Genomic DNA, 16,486 nt, shown 5'->3' on the forward strand with positions numbered 1-16,486 from the left:
GAAGTGGAGATTCAAATTATTTCGAGCGGTGGTCGGAACTGCGTTAAAACGCATCGGATGGACTCTTATGTGTCAATTGCCATTCAAGTGGAGCATTTAGGGAACGACAGTCTTTTGTGAGTACAAAATGTCGGTAAGATACTGTCAAAAGTGTGAACGCATTCAACCAGGATTGCATGGATACTACCAACAGCAGAAAATAAACTTGATTTTTATAGTACAGAAGCTGTTGGCAGATGGAAATTGAATTATGTGAAATTTAAACCAAGAAATCAGTATAATATTTTCAACATTTGATGCGCCTCTTTTACCCCAGCATTTTCGAAGCTGGTAACGCGATCGTTGTTAGAGACATTTCGTGACGACATGGTAACAAGGTAGCTCTGAAGGCAGACATCTCACTTGTGCAGACGACGTGCGACGTCTTACGACTTTTTGCGGAAAACTGGTCATTTTAGATGTGATTTCACGTTGTTGCTTGGAAACCATGTCGACACCGACAGCTTCATAACAGCAACATGAAAATTCGACTTTCAGTAATAGCTTGGACAAGTTTCTGTTCAGTTTTGTTACATCTTTGTCACTTTGTTCAAAATGGGGATTCTCAACTGCTCATCAACGTCAAAAATCAGGTTTGTGTACAGCACAATGCTTTGTGAACTAGCTGTAAATTGAGTTGATACATTTTTATTTGAGGAAGGGTTTGATCCTCAATACGAGGAATTTGGTATCCTGTTTCCTCTGACGTGTTTATGAGACAGTAAGGTGTCATAACCTACCGTTGTGTCCTGCTTGTGGTCCTGAACTGCTCGCACAATTGTTGTGTATATACTACTCATTTTTTGTTTGTTTGTTTTCAGGGAGGTGACGTTCTGCAGGAAACCATTATATCAAATGTTACGGAAGACGTTGTGACTCTTGAATTTCAGAGGTCAGACGGAACGTTAGTAACACAACTAATAGATTTTAGGAAGGTAAGTTTTGTGAACTGTTTATTACTTACTTTCTGAGTATTATCATAAACTTTTTTTTGACTGTCTTTTGTTTGTACAATTACTTTGTTTTCATTTTTTAGAATGTTCAAATTTTGAAAGCCTTAGTATTAGGGGAGGAGGAGCGAGGACAAAGTCAGTATCAAGTCATGTGCTTTATATCACACATTGAAAAGGCTGAATTTATATCATCTGATGCCATGGCCAAACTCAGACAGGTAATATAATGTATTTCAGACTCAATTTGGATTATTTGTTTAGAACAAGCAGTCTAACACGGATCCTAATTCTGTCATTAGAAAAATCCTGGGACTGTAAGGATGCCTGAGGAAGACAGAGGAAGGCATAATTTCACAATGGACCTATTTGTTGATACGAGTAGATCAGGTGTTATCTCTAAGCATATTGCAAATCTCTGTACTGAGGCAAAAGATGCCACTTATACTAGAAAAGCAGATCTCAAACTTTGGTCAGAACAACCCGGTAAGATATCTTTTCAACTACTAATAGACCTTCAACTTCAAATCTTTTTTTAAAAGAGACTAATGAAACTTTTTTCCCTTGAAGGTGCATCAATGAACGCTCTTCTTTCGTGTGTTCGCCCATTCCCCACGGAAAACACTTCACCTCCAAGGTGCTTGGACATAACAAGCCTGTGGAATCCATGCATGTGTCATCTTGAAATGTGCATTGGGTGGTACCCATGTTCACTAAAGTATTGCAAAGGCAAAAGTGATGCTTCATATCGGTGTGGTATCAAAACCTGCCGCAAGTGTAATCTCTTTGCCTATTTTGTTCCTCAAAAGCAAATGTGTCTTTGGGATGAATGACCCCGGCCTTACAGTGGGCTTTTCTCATCACAAACACACCTGTTTGTTGGCAACGGCTGATGTGTTTAGTGGATGAAGGCTCACTGGAAACCGTACAAAACAGCGGTTCATCACTCAGTTTTGTCTCTTGTCATTCCAATCAGAGGATTTTTGCCTGGAGTAAAATTTACTATCCCTGTAAGCTTAAGTTCCTGGCCAAGATGGTCACTCATTTAACATTTGTGAGAACATCACATGTGAGAACATGTCACTATGGTGCTAACTCTTATAAAAGAGTTGTGTTTGGTATGTTGACTTAAAATTTATTGTGAGGTACCATTCTCTCTGCTTGGAGCTTTTTGTGATATATTGTGTTTAAGTTGTTGAAAAGATTTCATGTCCAGATACTTTTTATGCGACTGTAGTTAGCAATTAATAGCTGTCTTATCCTTTTAATTTTGTTTATCTATTCTGCTCTTTACTGCTGCAAACGTTCTTTGTCATCCAATTTTAAAGTTTATAGAAGTTTACTCAGTACCAGTTGAATGCCCTGTTATCAGTCAATAATATTTTTTATTTTTGATCTCACCCTGGATGTATGAAACATTCCTTTGATATTAAATTAAGTTTTATTCCATGTTTGAGAAAATAGCAATTCATTATAAAACATGAAACATTTTTTTTGTCCTCTTGGAATTGTTTTTGATTGCTCTGATGTGATTAAGAATTAACTTTTGTAATGGGTAAATAATGTACGGCCTCATGATATGACTAGACCCATCTTGGATTCTATGAGATGCAAGGAATTTATATCTTTGTTTCATCAAACTTTGTTCCAAGAAGATGGGCTTACACATGTAATGTTTTTGCACTTAAATTTCTTTGTGAATTTTGCGTTTTTCTAAATCATGTGATAAAGATCTATGATTAATTTTTAAGTTAGGAAAATGATGTTTCTGTAGCATGTATGTGTAAGATGTATGAATGTGTGTCTCTTATGAGTTTTGGGGTAAATTTTGTAAAGACTCGGTACATTCTCTGGCATGTATACTTGGTGTATCAGACTCACTCATTGAAGTCAATTGCTGACAATTGGCACATTGTAGTGTGGTTGCTACAGTCTTCTCCCTTCGAATATAACTTTTGACAATGAAATGGTAATCCAATCTTTATGTGTGTCATTAATGGGTACCACACTTCATTACTGTTTTTTTTTTTTTAGAAAGTGCAATGGCATTGGTGCTATTTCCCCTCGCAAATATTTAAATCTATTATTGTCTCGCATCTCTGGTTTCTTCCCCATCTGTTTGAGTGGTAGGTCAGCTGTGACTATTTTAGCAGCAACTGTAACAACATTGTCAATGTTTCCAGTTGAGTCTCAGTGGTGTGAAATGCCTTTGTCCATCTGTAGCTCAACTTGATTGAAGATTGGGAGCAATATTTTTTGGTAGGTTTTAGACACATGGGATTTTATCTTTTTTTTGTGTGTGTGTTTTTAAATTCCAATGTCCCAGTAATTATGTAAGTCCTTACAGACATATGTGTTGTCTATAAAATTCAAGGGCAAAGAACTGAAGTAATTTTACTGACGAGTGGTGATTTAGTCAGTGCTTGATATTTTATTTTTACCATTGTAATGAATGTAAGTGCCATTCTACTGAAATGTTGAACAGTATACCTTTAAAAAAAATTGATACTATGTAAATATTTTACCCCTCGCATCGCAGAATACTAATTTTTTTACATTTTGTACCTGATAAATAAAGCATTACTACTGAATGTCTCGTGCGTCGTCCTTCTCTGCCGCCTTTTCCTCCTAGAGCCAGTTTGTGGGCGAGCCCCCTGCCCCCTGGCGCGAAGCTCGGGGTCCCTCTAGGGGTCCCCCTCGTCGCGTCACGCAATGCTGCTTACTTTGTATCGCGGGCCAGGCCAGGCGCCTCTCCTTGTTCTGTAGGTTAAATGTCGAGCACATCAATTCATTATGCCAACAAGTGCACATGGCTGTCGGACCGTCGGGCCAGCATGCTCGTTCCGAACAGTAGCTCTGTCTCCCTCGCACCCCTCCGGCATGGCCACGGCCTACCACGGCCCCACGGGTGCGAGGGAGACAGCTACTGTAAAGTGCCTGCCGGCAGTGGAGGGGCTCGGCCCAATGAGATGAGAGCTCGGACGGGGCTCGGCCAAGGCCACGGGATGGACGGGTAGCAACGCCACCACGCCGGGTTGTCAGTACCCCTTGCGCCAACGCGCCGCGCCGCTGGGGACTCATGCCACCTACTCGCCTAGCTCGACGCGCTCCAAGCGGCCGAGCGCGGCGTACCGACGGGACCGCTAAGTACAGGGTGTGTTCGACTTCCCGCCCCGCCTGCATGCGACGCCGACGACGCGGTGCCTCGCGACACCCCGGTTGGCTGGAGCACATGACACCCATCACAGCACATGCCATGTGGGCCAGCCAGCACCCACATACGTTATGGAACCGGCTAACAAGAATGTATGGCAACGGCGGATGCGGGGAGGGGGGAGAGGGGTGGCCGATGAGAAAAACAGCCGCCCCTCCCCCACCCCCTGGAAGGACAAGGACTGTGCATTTTGTGGATCGAGCCACTTAATAAACGCGGGCGGAGCCAGGCCAGCCTACCGCCGGCCGGCTAGAGGGAAGCACCTCGGATAGCGGCCGCGCCGGCGCGTCGGATGGGTTGCCTGTCTGCGCCTGGGGCCGGCCTGGGCCTTCCCCGTCGGACCGCTCGGAGCGCGGCAGCGCGGCCGTCGCTGGTGACTTAGCAAAGACCTAGCAAGACCAAACGAACTCCAGTCAGACTCCAGCACTTCAAACTAAAAATCCCATTTCCCGTGTTAATCAATGTTAATTTTCACATTTGATTATTTTTTGAAAATTGTCACTGGGTACATATCCGCCCGCAGGTCGCAGGCAGTCGCAGCGCGGGGTCGCGGGTCGCGCCGCCTGGGTGGGTGCGTGCCGCGTGCCGCCTTGCGTGCCGCGTGCCACCCCGTGCTGTGCGTGCGACAGAGACAGAGAGACGCGGGCTGGCTCTAGCGCGACCGAACGGCCGGTCCACGCGCGCGGCTGGGCCGTCGGTGGTCGCCGGCGCGCTTCGCTTGGCATCGCTCAGTCCGCGTCGGAGTGGCCTAGTGATCGGTGATGGCCGCCTCCACGACTCCACGAAGGCGTCCTCAGGGCGCGGCCGCGTGCGCCGGCGTCGGCGTGGTGGCGCTACTCCTGCTGCAGAGCGCGGGCGCCGTGCAGCTCTCCGAGTTCTACCCCTTCGGCGCCAGCGTGGGCCCCAACGTGAGCCAGCAGGCGCTGCCCACCAGCTACTCCAGGGACAGCGCCAGCGTGGAGGCGCGGCTCCGAGTGCCCATCCACTTCTACGACGTCGCCTACGAGAGCGTCTTTGTAAGTGCGCCTCCAAGCCTCGAACCGCGACAGGCCTGCACAAATTAAAGCAAACTAAAATTTTAAAACAGGAAAATATTCCTTAAAAATAATTTATTTTGTGGGTAAACGTCTAGTAACAGATACTCCTTCCGCGTGATGCAATGAGAGCAATACCCTCCCGGAGGTACCGCCCCACCCCTCCCAAACCCCCACCCGGCCCCAGTCCCGCCCCTGGGCCCTGCCCGACGCGGCTCTGCGCGCTCTGCGCGCTCTGCGTCCGTGTCCCACTGGTTCCCACGCCCCGCGCCTCGGGGACTCGGGAACGCGAACGTCGCCCGTCTTTGTCTAGCACCTCGGGGGGAAAGAGACGGCGTCGTTTTTGGGCTTTCGGAAGCGCAACCCGAGGCGGCTTCGGAGCTATGCCGATAGATAAACGTGTGCAAATAGTAGCCCGCCGGCAGGCTGATTCCGAGAGTCGTTTATGTCGCGCTGTCTCTCTCGCACCTGCAGGGAACGCCGCATTAGTGCGAGAGAGACAGAGCGACGAAAACGACTCTCGCAATGAGCTGCGGCCCCTCGCCGTCCACAGCCACGTCCAAAGCGGGCGACGGACCTCCAGGTCCCCCGGCGGGGGAAGTCCAAGTGCGAGAAACTCGCAGTCCCATTTCTCAAGAGTCTCCGCACAACTTTGCGCAGAGTAAAATCGAGGCAGGAAGGAAGTGGGGTGCAGTTTTAGCGTCTGGCCGCTTTTCAACCCCCGGCGCCTTGCTTACGGACGCCCCCGCGTCGTCCCCGCCGTCGACGCCGACCTCCACGTCGCCGTCGTCGCCCGGTCGGCGCGCTTTGGCGGCGCTCTGGCGGCGCCCTCGCCGCCGTAAAGACTGTCTTCTTTACGAGGCCGTGCTCCGCCTGCTCCGCGAGGCGCGACATCTTTACGCGTGGCGGACTGTGAAATCCCAAAATACTGGTGCCGGCTAGCACGCGGCTGTTGTCAGTCGGAAGCGCTTGATACACTGTATCGGTCGGTCATTGGATAGCAAACCGGACCGGGAGGTGTCTAGGTGTATGTCAACCACTTTGACCCTTAAAATATGACAATAAATTTTAAAGGTTTTTTTGTTGTTTTTTTGCTGTCGTGATGAGACTGTGGGCTCTTAAGTGGCACAAGGGGCGGGCGGGTGTCACATTACGATTCCCCGCCACTGACTTGTTGACCGGCGGGTCCGCGGTCCGCGGGTCACCCAGTCTCACGCCTTCGCGCCTTCGCGCGCAGCCTCCGCCACTCCGCCCGGCCAAAGGCTGCCGACACGCCCACGCAGGCTTCGTTATGCGGGTGGAGGAAGCACCAATTAACCAGCTCATCTCCACCCCGCCTCGCCCCGCCCCGCCCCGCCCCGCCCGCCCGCCCCGCCAATCCATCAACCGCCATTGAGGCGCGGAACGCCACTCACTGACGCCGGGTGCCGCCGGGTGCCGCCGGGGACGAAAATTAGCGTTGCACCATCCAAAGAATTCCCCAAAAAGGAAGGAAACAGAAAAGGCAAAGACATGTCTAGACGCTTGGCAGAAGAAAAAACATTCTGTTTCTACACGGTGGTTTTGGCCTGTTGAGGTTGGTATCTGAAGCTGGCTTTGAGGCGGCCCACGCGAGAGTGAAGGGTCAGATTATTTGGAGAAGCACTCTGGACCATACTTCTCCTTCCAAAAATTAAAGCTTCGCATACATCATGCGTTGCGTGCGATTGCCTGCTTCTGACGGATCACCACGTTCCTGAAAAGGAAATCAGTTACATGCATACGTGTCAATGACGCTGCGCCGCAGACTGACTCCGGTGCGAGTGGTGGACGTCCCCGCGAGCGACCGCTGGGCGTAGCGTTCACCTCAACAGCAGCAGCTGGTCTCCCTCGACGCAAGCAGCAGTCCGAGCTGACGACAACGGAAGACGCGTCACAATGATGGGAAGACCGGCGCCGACGTGTTTTGAGCTCCAGAGTCGCTGAACAGGACTCGAACCGAACGTGTAACCTCATCAATGGATTCCTCGGGATTCCTCCGGAAAGCTTTCCATTGGTGGGGTCACACTTTCGTTTCTAGCCACATTTAGCGGCTCTAAAGCTCAAAAATTACCCCTGGGATTTTGACCGCCTCCACCGGACTTCTGGCGCACTGTGCGAATGGACTGCTGACTGCCTTTGTCCTCGGTAGCGGAGTGGCCATCAATGCCGACCGCAAGGGGACTCTCTGTCCGGTGCGCCTCGTTTGTCCTACCGTTTCTTGTCCAACTCGTTCGGTGGCTATTTATCGCGTATCATTTCCACTACCTGCGAAGTCAAATTTAATATTAACTATATAAGTCTCGAAATTAAGTTTTCTTCATAAATCCCATATTTAATCTTATTTAGTTTCGTATTAACATAACTTGTATAGTCAGATAAGATTTCAGTTCACGGGTTCATAAATTCACGTCTCACTAGAAGCGTCTGATTTCTAACGCGAAACGGTCCAGTTTATCGGCACCTGATTCGCGGGACAATGTCTAATTATGAGGGGGAGTACACCGGTCATACTCCCCCCTCCAAAAATTTAATATGCTTGCACACCTGCTTCCGCTTAAGTGCTGCCTTTGCTTGATAACCGACATCCCTGCGGGCGTAGGCAGCATCTAGAAAGAACGCTGGCCACCAGCGAGAGAGACAGCGCGACGGAGCCGACTCGCCGAAGCGAATCCGAAGCCTTCCTCAGAGGCGTGCACTCCGTGTTGCAGGTGAACACCAACGGGCTGCTGTCCTTCCTGACCGACATCCCGCAGTTCCTGAACCTGCAGTTCCCCCTGGACTACCCGGTGATCGCGCCGTTCTACGCCAACGTGGACACGAGCGCGTCCGGGACCGTGTACTTCTAGTGAGTGAATACCCCGCGCTGGGGTGGCGCACCGTACCCGCGGGGTATCTCCTAAGCTAACTTGACCTGTTCTTTCCAGTGAGTCGGAGGAGGCGGCGGACCTGCAGAAGGCCGCGGTGAGCGTGCGGCGCTCCTTCTCGTCGTCCACCTTCCAGCCGACCTCGGTGTTCGTGGCCACGTGGGAGCGCGTCGGCTACTTCAGCCAGGGCGCCGACAAGGTAAGGGGCGGCGTCGCACAGTGGGCCAGAAGACCGGTGAAGGCGGCCAAAATTCTAGAGCTCTAGAGTCGCTAAAAAGGACTCGAACCGAACGTGTGACCCTACCAATAGATTCCTCGTTCGGAGAGCAATCCATTGGCGGGGTCACACGTTCGATTCGAGTCCCAGGCCGCCTCCGCTGGTCTTCTGGCCCACTGTGCTCGTCCATGTATGACAGTGCCCTCGGTGTTCATGGAGACAGAGCACTTACGGTGCAGGCGGCGGCCGTGTCACCATGGCCTGCACTAACACGGCCTCGGCCTCCTCGCAGGTGAACACGTTCCAAGTGGCGGTGAGCAGCGACGGCACGCAGTCCTACGCCGAGTTCCTGTACGCCGACGACGGCATCCAGTGGGTGCGCGGCGTGTCCCGGCAGCAGGGGCTGCCCGACGCGCGCGCGCAGGTGGGCTTCGTGGGCGGCGACGGCAGCTTCTTCGAGGTGCGCGGCTCCGGCACGGACCACGTCATCAACGTCAACAAGTGGACCAACGTGAACGTGCCCGGCCACTACGCCTTCCGCATCAGCCCCACCGAGGACCACCAGATCGTGCAGGCCGACCTCGCCGACGCCGGTCAGTCTTGACGTCAGTCTTGACGTCACGCTCGAGGTAAGGTGCCCCGGCCAGGGAAAGGGGTTGATCACAGTCTGTGCCCCGCAGCGCCCGTGGACAACGCGACGTGCGTCAACGACAACACCCTGTGCCACTCGTTCGGCCGCTGCACCGAGACGGTCTCCGGCGAGTCCTGCTGCGTCTGCAACGACGGCTACTACGGCAACGGGCGGCAGTGCCTGTCGCAGGGTGAGGACCCCGGTCACTGACCACCCTCGCACGGTGGAGGCGACCAAAATTCCAAACGCGTTTTGAGCTCCGTTGCTCAACGGGACTGGAACCGAACGTGTGACCCCACCAATGGAATCCTCGTTCAGTGATCAATCCATTGATGGGGTCACTCGTTCGGTTCGAGTCCCACCTCGTGACTCTGGAGCCTTAAAACGCGTCTAGAGTTTTGCCCGCCTCCACCGGTCTTCTGGCCCACTGTGCCTGGCCGCCAACGAGGCTCGTCTCGCTCTACAACTCGGCGGCCTTTTCCAGTGGTGCCGCTGCGGGTGATGGGTCGGCTCTTCGGCGTGCTGAACGAGATCAACATCACGGCGCTGGACCTGCAGTCGTACGTGCTGGTGCAGGACGGCCGCTCGTACACGGCGCTGTCCCGGGTGCCGGCCGACGTGGGCGCCGAGCTGCAGCTGCTCACCCCGGTGGCCATGTCCATCGCCTGGATGTTCGCCAAGCCGGCGGCCGTGGGCGCGCCCAACGGCTTCACGCTCACCGGCGGCACGCTCACGCACTCCATCGAGCAGTTCTTCCCGCAGTCGGGCGAGCGGCTCACGCTCACGCTGCGCTACCTGGGCCTCGACGTGTTCGACCAGCTGCGCCTCGAGGTGGAGGTGCAGGGCGCGGCGCCCAGCCTGCCGGCCGGCGCCAAGGTCAACATGGTGGAGCACGAGGAGTTCTTCACGCGCCAGGCGCCCGGCGTGCTGCACGCCAGCTCGCGCCAGGCCTACACGCTGGACGACGCGCCGCTGGAGCACCGCTTCACAGTGGAGCAGCGCATCGAGTACGCCGAGTGCGGCATGCCGGCCTGGCTGGACGACGCGGTCGCCGCCCCCGCGGACTCCCAGGACGAGGCGCAGGGGCTGAAGCTCAAGGCCTCGCTCAGCCTCATCTCCTTCGAGCCCAGCGACAACATCGTGCGGTTCGCGCCCATCGCCAAGATCACCAACAAGCTGAGTGAGTACGACAAGTTGGCAGCCTGGCTTCGCGCTCCGCCCCGCGCGGCCTCTGCAGATTCTCATAGTCCGCTTTGGTCCGCTTCCGCAGACGAGACCGACCCCTGCGAGGAGGGGCGCTACCGCTGCGGAGCCAACTCGTTCTGCGCGCCGTCCGGGGACTCCTTCGAGTGCCACTGCAGTGCGGGGTGAGTCGGCCTGTCTGTCTGTCCTTCCGTCCGTCGGTCCGTCCGTCGGTCCGTCCGTCAAAGCGTCGTTGGCGCCCGCAGGTACCAGAAGCTGGTCACGGAGGAGACGGTGCAGAACGGCGTGGAGGAGTGCGTGGACATCGACGAATGCCTGCTGGGCCGCCTGCCCTGCTCGCCCAACGCGCGCTGCATCAACACCCCTGGCGGCTTCTCGTGCGAGTGCCTGCCTGGCTTCCAAGGCAACGGCGCCTCCTGTGAACGTGAGTAGGAAGAGACAGCGACAGTCTTTACTCCTCCACGAAATTCTTATTTCAGATTTATTGGGGAAGTACGGTACCGCGTACTTCCCGCTACAAAAATTACTAAAGACCGGACATACCCCTCGGGGGGTATTAGTGGTGTTGGGAGCGACGCAGCCAGCCACTAACTCTGCCACGAACAGTAGCCGCCCGCGCGAGCGCGCGTTCCTCCTCAGCCGCGTGTCGACCTCTGCCGGGAAAAGAAACACGCAAAACTGCGCAACACTGGAATCAGCCGCCCATCCCCTCGACATTGTGCGTGATTGAATGATTGAAGTGTCCTCCTGAAGCAGGAAATTGCCTTTCGGGTCCATGCGATGGTACATGGGATCCTGGAACTCGGGACGTGGCACAGTGGGCCAGAATACCGGTGGAGACAGCCAAAACTCTAGACGCGTGTTGAGCTCCAGAGTCGCAAAACAGGACTCGAACCGAGCGTGTGTCCCCACCAATGGGGAGCAATCCATTGGTGGGGTCACGCGTTCTGTTCGAGTCCCATTTAGCGACTCTCGAGCTCAAAAGGCGTCTAGAGTTTCGGCCGCCTGCGCCCCGTGTGTCCGCAATGGCATACGATCATGTGTGGTCTAGCCCTTAGTGGTAATGGTAAGCAGGGTAGGCAACCCAATGCACCGCTGCGCGGCGGGTCGGCCTTCTCGCCGGGCGATTGCGATTGCGATTAATGGCTGGACCACAAATGATCGTCTGCCTTTCGGGCCCGCCCCGCCATGTCGGTGATTCACCAGCACGTGACGGGTCGTTTCTACTGAGAGGAGTGGTTTTCTCGGTAGACTGGGCGTTCACCCTTATATACCTTAGCCGAGTCTGACACTCGTCTTTGTGCACCCCGTTTCTAGGGCTGTGTTTTGCAGGTCTTCTAGTTGCTTCAACCTCTTCACTCCTATTGATGCGTCCCGTTTTTGCAGCCGTGGTGACGCAGCGCTCCTGCGCCGAGCTGGGCTGCGACCCCGTCGCCGGCGACTGCAGGGACAACAGGTGCTTCTGCGTGGAGGGCTACGAGGGCGACGGCTACCGGTGCAGGCCCGTGCGGGTGGACCCCAGGGAGCAGGACCGCAGGCAGCCCGACCCGAGGTACCCCGACGCCGACCCAAGATACCCCGACCCGAGGCAGCCCGACCCGAGGTACCCCGACCCCGACCCAAGGTATCCCGACCCTAGGTACCCAGACCAGAGGCAGCCCGAACCAGAGCCATACCCGCCACGCAGCAACCCCAACTACCAGGGTACGTTTCCAGAGCGACATGTTGGCGGCGAGGTCTTGACGGCGAGGTGTTGACGCGGTGCTCGTTGCAGCGCCGCCGCCAGCGCCGCCCTGCACCGTGGCCGAGGACTGCTCGCCGCACGGCGTGTGCACGCTGGACGAGCGCACGGGCGCCAAGGCCTGCGTCTGTCTGCACGGCTTCGACGGCGACGGCATCACCTGCCAGCACGTGGACCTGCAGCCGCACTGCGACCCGGACGGCGTCAGCAACTGCGTCTGCCCCGAGGCCTACATCCTGGACACCAATATCTGCCTGCCCGCGGCCGAGGCGGCCGAAGAGTCCGAGAGTGAGTGGGACACAGGTGTCTCTCTCTCTCTCTCGCACTCACGGGGCGCGCCGTGTGGGTGCGAGAGAGACCGGCCGACGGAACGATCTGGACTGACTCTCGCCTCGGTTGCAGTCTCCTGCGACTCGGCCAACAACTGCCACCCGCACGCCTCCTGCGTGTACGTGCCCGCGCTGCTGCAGCACAAGTGCGTCTGCAACGTCGGCTTCAGCGGCGACGGCTTCGAGTGCTCCAACAACGCAGGTGCCTTCCTCACTTTGATCCGACCACCATCTCTCTCGCACTCGCCGTGACGCTGGTTCTTCTTTCTCTCCCAGGGTCGTGCCTGGACCTGCAGGACTGCCACCCCTACGCCGAGTGCAAGCTCCTGGAGCACGAGGACCGCTACGACTGCGCGTGCAGGGCTGGTTTCAAGGGCGACGGCCGCCTGCAGTGTGTGCGCGACGAGCCGCCCGGCTGCGAAGTGACGCGCGACTGCCACCCCGAGGCGCGCTGCATGCCGGTCAGTCTGAGTCCGACGCACTGTGGATTTGCCAGAAGACCGGTGGAGGCGGTCTAAATCCCGGACGCGTTTTGAGCTCCAGAGTCGCTAAATGGGACTCGAACCGAACGTGTGACCCCACCAATGGATTGCTCTCCGAAATCCATTGGTGGGGTCACGTGTTCGGTTCGAGTCCTGTTCAGCGACTCTGGAGCTCAAAACGCTTCTAAAGTTTGGCCGCCTCCACCGGTCTTCTGGCCCACTCCGTTTCTGGAGCGAGGGGTAGCGACGCGCGAGGACGAGGGGAATGACCTGTCGCTACCCCGCGCATGGGGGGATACCCGAGAGTCCCTCGCTCGCGGGGTCACGGTGGTATGACGCCTCCACGGCTGCCCCGGCAGGTGGGCCGCAAGTACCAGTGCGTGTGCGGCGCGGGGACGCAGGGCGACGGCAAGACGTGCGAGCGGACGACGCCGCCGGGCTGCGAGGTGCTGCAGGACTGCGGCCGCTTCGCGGAGTGCCTGCGGGTGCGCGGCGAGGCGGGCTACCGCTGCCAGTGCCTGCCCGGCTACCTCGGCGACGGCTACCGCTGCGACGTGGACTCCAGCCGGCAGCGGGAGCGCGAGCGCGAGTGGGAGCGCCTGTCGTGCGGCCCGGCCGGCAGCCGGCGCTGCACCGAGAAGGACTCGGACTACATGGTGGTGGCGCAGGGCATGGCGCTCATGAAGGTGCCGCTGCTGCCGCCGCAGACCGCGTCGCAGGCCGGCCAGCCCCTGCAGATCCACTACTTCCAGGAGGCCATCGGTAAGGCCTCGGCACGCACGGTGGAGACCGGCGGAGGCGGACGAAACTCTAGACGCGTTTTGAGCCCCAGAGTCGGTGAATGGAACGCGAACCGAACATGTGACCCCACTAATAAATAGCTCTCCGGACGAGGAATCCATTGGTGGGGTCACAAGTTCGGTTAAGTCCTGTTTAGCGACTCTGGAGCTCAAAACGCGTCTAGAGTTTTGGCCGCCGGCGCCGGTCTTCTGGCCCACTGTGCCGCGGCCACGTGCATCATTGGTTTGGCGCCCCGCCACAGCCCTAAATCCCTCTGACCCGATGCCTGCAGGCGTAGATGTGGACTGCGAAGAACAGCGGATTTACTGGAGCGACGTCGCCAGCAAGTCCATCAAGAGCATGTTCTACAACGGCACCGGCATCAACACCTTCCTGGACGCGGAGATCGTCAGCCCCGAGGGCATCGCCGTGGATTGGGTGTCCAGGAACATCTACTGGGCCGACTCCTCCAAGGACACCATCGAGGTGGCCAGCTTGGACACCAAGGGGAGGACCACCCTGGTGCGCGACGGCCTGGTCAACCCCCGAGGCATCGCTCTGCACCCACAGAGAGGGTGAGTAGGCGGTGCGCAGTGCACCGGCCGGCAAAAGTCTTGGAAGTGCGGGTAGTTGAACCCATGTTCCGTCTGCAGCAAACTGTTCTGGTCTGACTGGGACCGCGCGGCGCCCAAGCTGGAGTGGGCCAACTTGGACGGCTCCCAGAGGGAGGTGTTCCTGCAGGGCAACGCCGTCAAGCTGCCCAACTCGCTGGCCATCGACTTCGACAGGGACGAGCTCTGCTGGGCGGACGCGGGCACCAAGTCCATCGGTGAGGCTCGTGGCATCCAGCCAGCTTTCTCGTTTTTTTCACAGAGTTACTAATTTAGATTAATTTTTTTTTCGGTGCGCAGAGTGCATCGGAATCAGCAGTGCCATAAGACGTACGGTTGTCGCAAACGTGACGTACCCGTTCGGGCTGGCCATGTCTGAGGACAACTACTTCTGGACGGACTGGCAAAGGTAACTGGAAGGCCCCTCGCCTCCCCACAGTGGGCCAGAAGACCAGCGGAGGCTGCCGACACTCTTCACGCGCAGGCTCGGACTGGCCAGGGCAGACAGGCAGAAAAATCTGCCGGGGCCTTTCGGGTTTGGGACCAGTAACATCACAAAGTTGGTCGGTCAAAGAGTCCTAGTATATACAGGACGAAAGTAGCCGTTTTCGCTGATTTTGGGCGGCCACTGCGTCCGATCTAATTGCGGTCAACGGCCTCCCTCGACGCCCTAGTATTCTTAAGACCCTACCCTTTCATGCCCTGCATCGGGAAGACGTTGACCACAACGATTTTGGCTTTGACCGCAACGATTTTCCGACTAAGTTGGTCAAAAAGTGGTCGAATCTCGGAAATTTGCTGATTTTGGATGGCCACTGTGTCCAATCTAGTCGCCGTAAAAGGCCTCCCTCGACGTCCTAGTATTCTTAAGACCCTACTCTTTCATGCCCTGTATCGGGAAGACGTTGACCACAACGATTTTGGCTTTGACCGCAGCGACTTTCCGACTAAGTTGGTCAAAAAGTGGTCAAATCTCGGAAATTTGCTGATTTTGGGCGGCCACTGTGTCCAATCTAGTAGCCGTAAAAGGCTTCCCTCGACGCCCTAGTATTCTTAAGACCCTACTCTTTCATGCCCTGTATCGGGAAGGCTATTGACCGCAACTAGTTTGGGAGCGGTAGCCTCACAAAGTTGGTCATGAAGGGTAAAAACATAATGATGATCGGGGGCCTTTTACGGTCTTATCCGCTGGGGCCTTTTGGGGGCCAGTCCGAGCCTGTTCACGCGTAGAGTGTACAGCTCCGGAGTCGTTACACAGGATTCGAACCGAGCGTGTGACCACAGCAATGGATCCCTCGTTCGGAGAACAATCCATTGGTGGGGTCACACGTTCGGTTCGAGTCCTGTTTAGCGACTCTGGAGCTCAAAACGCGTCCGGGATTTTGACCGTCTCCACCGGTCTTCTAGCACACTGTGCTCCACTGACCTACAACAGCGTGCAGCCGTTAACGCAAATTTTGCATTCCCAGCCACAAGGTGGAGAGCGCTTCGCGTCCGGAGGGCGCGCCCAGACCGGCCAAGGACGTGCCCCTGGGCGGCTCGGGCAAGATGTACGGGCTGGTGGTGGTGCCGGAGGCGTGCAAGAGAAGTGAGTCAAGGGCCAGCGCCTCAAAGCCGCAGAAACGAAACACGAACATTGCAACACCTTTTTAAACTGTTTCAGTGCAAAACCCCTGCGGCTGGCAGCGGGGCTACTGCAACCCAGACCAGATCTGCCTGCCCGACGGGCACGGCAACAGGCGGTGCGTCTGTCCGGAGAACCAAACGTGCGTCGAAGAGTGAAGAGTCACGCCGCGCGTCGCTCGAAGCGTCTTACTACTTACAGCGGAGCAGGCGGAGCCTCCGTCCCTTCCGCTTCCACCCACTGACGCACGGTGTGGAGAGACACTCTGACTCCACACCGTGCACCGACGACATGCTCGCATGCGCAGCAATGCACAGCAACGCGCAAACTGCCCGCAGCGGCACTGCAGACGGCACCCTGGAGGATGACACTGTTAAAAAAAAGGTTTTGTCCGAACGACCCAAACTATCAGTTGACCTTCTGAATCGGTACAACATTCCTAAGGAAATCAACTAAATTTTGATTAATTCAATTCCACGTTTTTGATAGTGTACGCTGCTAGTTATTTATTGCTGTTATCCACGCTTCGGCGACACTTTACCCGATTTGCACTGTCGCTGCTGTTAGAATCAGTATTTGTTAAATGGTTGAGGAGATTTTAATTTTGATATTTGATTAAAACGTCCAGGAATCAGTGTCAGGAATGGTAGATTGTAAAAGCGGTAGTTTCAAAGTCTTTTTTATTGTGAAACGAAAATAAAACAATTTTGTAACGTATTGTCTTTTTCTTACCCTGCGGTGCTTAA

The 16,486-nt window shown here is 55.5% G+C and overlaps 2 protein-coding genes across 2 annotated transcripts; both read left to right on the forward strand.

The window, feature by feature from the left end:
• Positions 1 to 371: 371 nt before the first annotated feature.
• LOC117647042 (out at first protein) lies at positions 372 to 3,580 on the forward strand. The gene is made up of 5 exons (XM_034388527.1): positions 372 to 632; positions 861 to 974; positions 1,076 to 1,210; positions 1,292 to 1,475; positions 1,560 to 3,580. The coding sequence occupies exons 1-5, from the start codon at positions 519 to 521 to the stop codon at positions 1,820 to 1,822; spliced, it is 810 nt and encodes a 269-aa protein (XP_034244418.1). The 5' UTR covers positions 372 to 518; the 3' UTR covers positions 1,823 to 3,580.
• A 1,366-nt stretch (positions 3,581 to 4,946) lies between these two features.
• On the forward strand, positions 4,947 to 16,453 carry LOC117650473 (nidogen). The gene is made up of 18 exons (XM_034393935.1): positions 4,947 to 5,219; positions 7,967 to 8,103; positions 8,183 to 8,321; positions 8,632 to 8,932; positions 9,020 to 9,160; positions 9,455 to 10,150; positions 10,241 to 10,337; positions 10,419 to 10,597; positions 11,560 to 11,877; positions 11,948 to 12,202; positions 12,317 to 12,445; positions 12,520 to 12,704; positions 13,085 to 13,487; positions 13,798 to 14,080; positions 14,159 to 14,334; positions 14,417 to 14,525; positions 15,586 to 15,704; positions 15,780 to 16,453. The coding sequence occupies exons 1-18, from the start codon at positions 4,965 to 4,967 to the stop codon at positions 15,896 to 15,898; spliced, it is 4,041 nt and encodes a 1,346-aa protein (XP_034249826.1). The 5' UTR covers positions 4,947 to 4,964; the 3' UTR covers positions 15,899 to 16,453.
• Positions 16,454 to 16,486: the final 33 nt, after the last annotated feature.

Source organism: Thrips palmi, unplaced genomic scaffold (genome assembly GCF_012932325.1).
Source record: "Thrips palmi isolate BJ-2018 unplaced genomic scaffold, TpBJ-2018v1 HiC_scaffold_10, whole genome shotgun sequence".
Taxonomy (NCBI): domain Eukaryota; kingdom Metazoa; phylum Arthropoda; class Insecta; order Thysanoptera; family Thripidae; genus Thrips; species Thrips palmi.